The following is a 2,724-nucleotide window of genomic DNA, read 5'->3' as shown; positions in this document are numbered from 1 at the left end:
AAATACAATAATCACATATTAATTATTCTATAAAGATATCAAAAGACATTTTTTATTTCATTCTAATGTTTTCTATTAATAAGTTCAGAGCAAATGAACCGAGTATCTATTTTTAACAAGATACATTAGTATCTTTATGACTTTAAGATATAGTACTATTAAGACTAAATATTTTTTCATTTTCTTACATTCTTTGAAAAGATTATTTTCATATCTAACGATTTGATGACCATTGGGATACTAAATACATGTGATTCGTTCATATAAATCTTTTAAAAATTTTCTCAGCATAAGTTAAGTATTCTTAGCATATTAATTATTATTTATAAATTAAAAATATATATATTAATCGAAAAATACACAAGTATTTTTACATGATATAATNTACACATATTATTCTTTGAATTTAAATACCTTAATAATAAAACAAACATACATCTCCTTTTAACCTTTGAGTATGATTTAATTTCTCCATCCTTAACTTAAGATGGTGGAACCGTGGTTGAATACCTACAAACCCAAGCATCCTTATAGACAAGTCCTTGGCTACAATAATAATTGTTTTGTGGGCTACAATGTCTGTGTTCACTACATATGCATAACCCTTCAAGAGCACACCCATCACTCTTCTCTAATTCCTTCCCAAACAATATTTCATCAGACCAATTACTAGAAAACACATTCTGTGGATCCAATTGTTGTTTTGCTTCAATAAACTTGTTGTAATTTGGGAACTTCTTATCCACTCCCAAGAATGCGATGTTCCTATTCTTACCCCAATGTGGCTTAGCTCCATACTTAAAAAACGCCATTTGTTCCAATTCTTCCCAAATATCTTGGTTTAATCGCGGAGTTAATGCCTCATTGGCTCTATAATAATTGAAATCAATTACTATAGAGTCTTCGGATTGACCTAGATATGCATCCGACCGTTTGATATAACGTAAGAAAATGCCGTTATAGTTGTCGGCTCCACAAAAAGATTTGGGGTTTAAGTCTCTGAGCTTTTTCACGTCCAAGACGAAGTCGCGAAAAAGAGAAGCCGGTAAGATTGGAGTGGTCTCAAAGAAGAACAAGCCTTTGATTCTGGGATCCCAAGGACATGATGTGTGAAGTAATGGTGAGTTCAAGCATGAACCTGAGGCTTGCATTTTGCCTTGGTAACCTATTACTGGATAACCGCTAAAAAACATGCCATCGTTCTTTAAACCATTTGCTGTAAGTTTTCTGTATGCTAACGTTGCTGCAGCTGTTAAGCATTTCCCATGCGTGCTTCTTGTTCTTTCAAACAAAGTCTCTGTTCATCATGATGCATGCATTTAGTTTGTATCTAATGAGGTGAAAACTCAATACAATTGTCTTTAGGTGACGAGGTTGTTAGTTGAAAACTGTGAGATAATAATTTAGTCAAATATATCATATTATTTAACGATTTTTAACTAGTATTTTCATATAAAAACAAAGAAAAGTTTAGGGGCCAGCAACTTTGTTAAATTCTAGTTAACATGTAATCAGCAAAAAAAAGTGAGCAATTGGATGAAATTTCACACCAATCTCACACCATTAAAACCATTATTGATGACTATTTGATGGTTACAAATCACAAAAGTTGCTGGCTCCTAACATTTCTCTAAAAACAATTATACGTGAATTTTCTCTATCTAATTAATTCAAATGCATTTAGGTATTTTTTTTATCAATTGTTAATAAAATAAAACAAAATTAACAAAATTAATTTGGAATAGTAAAGGTTGCATATTTAAAAAACTTTAGGATAAAAGGGACATTTTGGTAAAGTTTTCATCAACATTAAGAAAAACACACACATAACAAAGTTTAGAATATCAAAGTTGCATATTTACTTAAAAAGAATCACATAAACTAAAGTTTAAGGAGGGGGTAATTAATAACATACTTATTTTGTTTAAATTCCTCACATTTAGAAAAGCTCATTTATATAATTTTTAAGTTTAGGAGAATTCAAAATTACTTGAATTTTAGTAGATAAACGAAAAATGTTAGGAATAGACTAGTGTTGGTTCAAATGTAAAGTCAAAATAAAAAAAATATTAGTTATATAAAATTTATGGTATATAAAGTAAAATTTAACTCTTTTAAAAAAAAAAAGAAGAGTGGTTGAAGAGATCATTTGTTAATTATTATTAATTACCTGAAGCTCTAACTGATTCGGGGATCAAAGTTGGATTATCTTGAAATCCAATGAAGTCAAAGACTGCATTACCAGAAGTATTTAAGGGAACCCTCGAATCGTATCGATAAATTGCAGTGTGTTGTGATGGATACCAAGTTATGTCTGCAAATTCATATTTCTTTGCATGATCTGCGTACAAATCTTCAAGACCAACATCGGTCGTGAAATTGTAGGTTATGCTTCTTTTGAACCTTGGTTCCACTCTTAATGTTACCTATACAGGTTATAATAACATTGCTAATTTCATCATATTTTATTAAGGATAAATACAAAATAATTAAATATGTGCTAGCTATAAATTTTACATAAATTGAAATTGTTGATACAAAATTTTTATGAACTATTGATAGGTCTTCTATTGATCATCTACTAATTTCTGCAATGACGAGGACTACAACAAAGATTATTAAATACTCAAAAAAATATAATAATAAAAATAATTCTCAAATACTTGTTATTTTGTTTAATTTTCATTTGAGAATAGTAGAAGTATTATTTTTCTATTTTTGCAA

General features: G+C 29.2%; 1 protein-coding gene across 1 annotated transcript in view; it reads right to left on the bottom strand.

The window, feature by feature from the left end:
• LOC107605190 (L-gulonolactone oxidase 3) overlaps positions 392 to 2,724 on the bottom strand; it is a 9,279-nt gene continuing 6,946 nt past the window's right edge. Inside the window, exons 3-4 of the mRNA XM_016306974.2 lie at positions 2,171 to 2,426; positions 392 to 1,297 (exon numbers count right to left, since the gene is read on the bottom strand). Of these exons, the coding sequence (XP_016162460.1) occupies positions 483 to 1,297; positions 2,171 to 2,426 (1,071 nt within the window). The 3' untranslated portion in view covers positions 392 to 482. The remainder of the gene's footprint in view (positions 1,298 to 2,170; positions 2,427 to 2,724) is intronic.

The sequence above is a fragment of the Arachis ipaensis genome, chromosome B06 (genome assembly GCF_000816755.2).
Source record: "Arachis ipaensis cultivar K30076 chromosome B06, Araip1.1, whole genome shotgun sequence".
NCBI classification, from domain to species: domain Eukaryota; kingdom Viridiplantae; phylum Streptophyta; class Magnoliopsida; order Fabales; family Fabaceae; genus Arachis; species Arachis ipaensis.
This window is presented reverse-complemented; position numbering and strand designations above follow the sequence as displayed.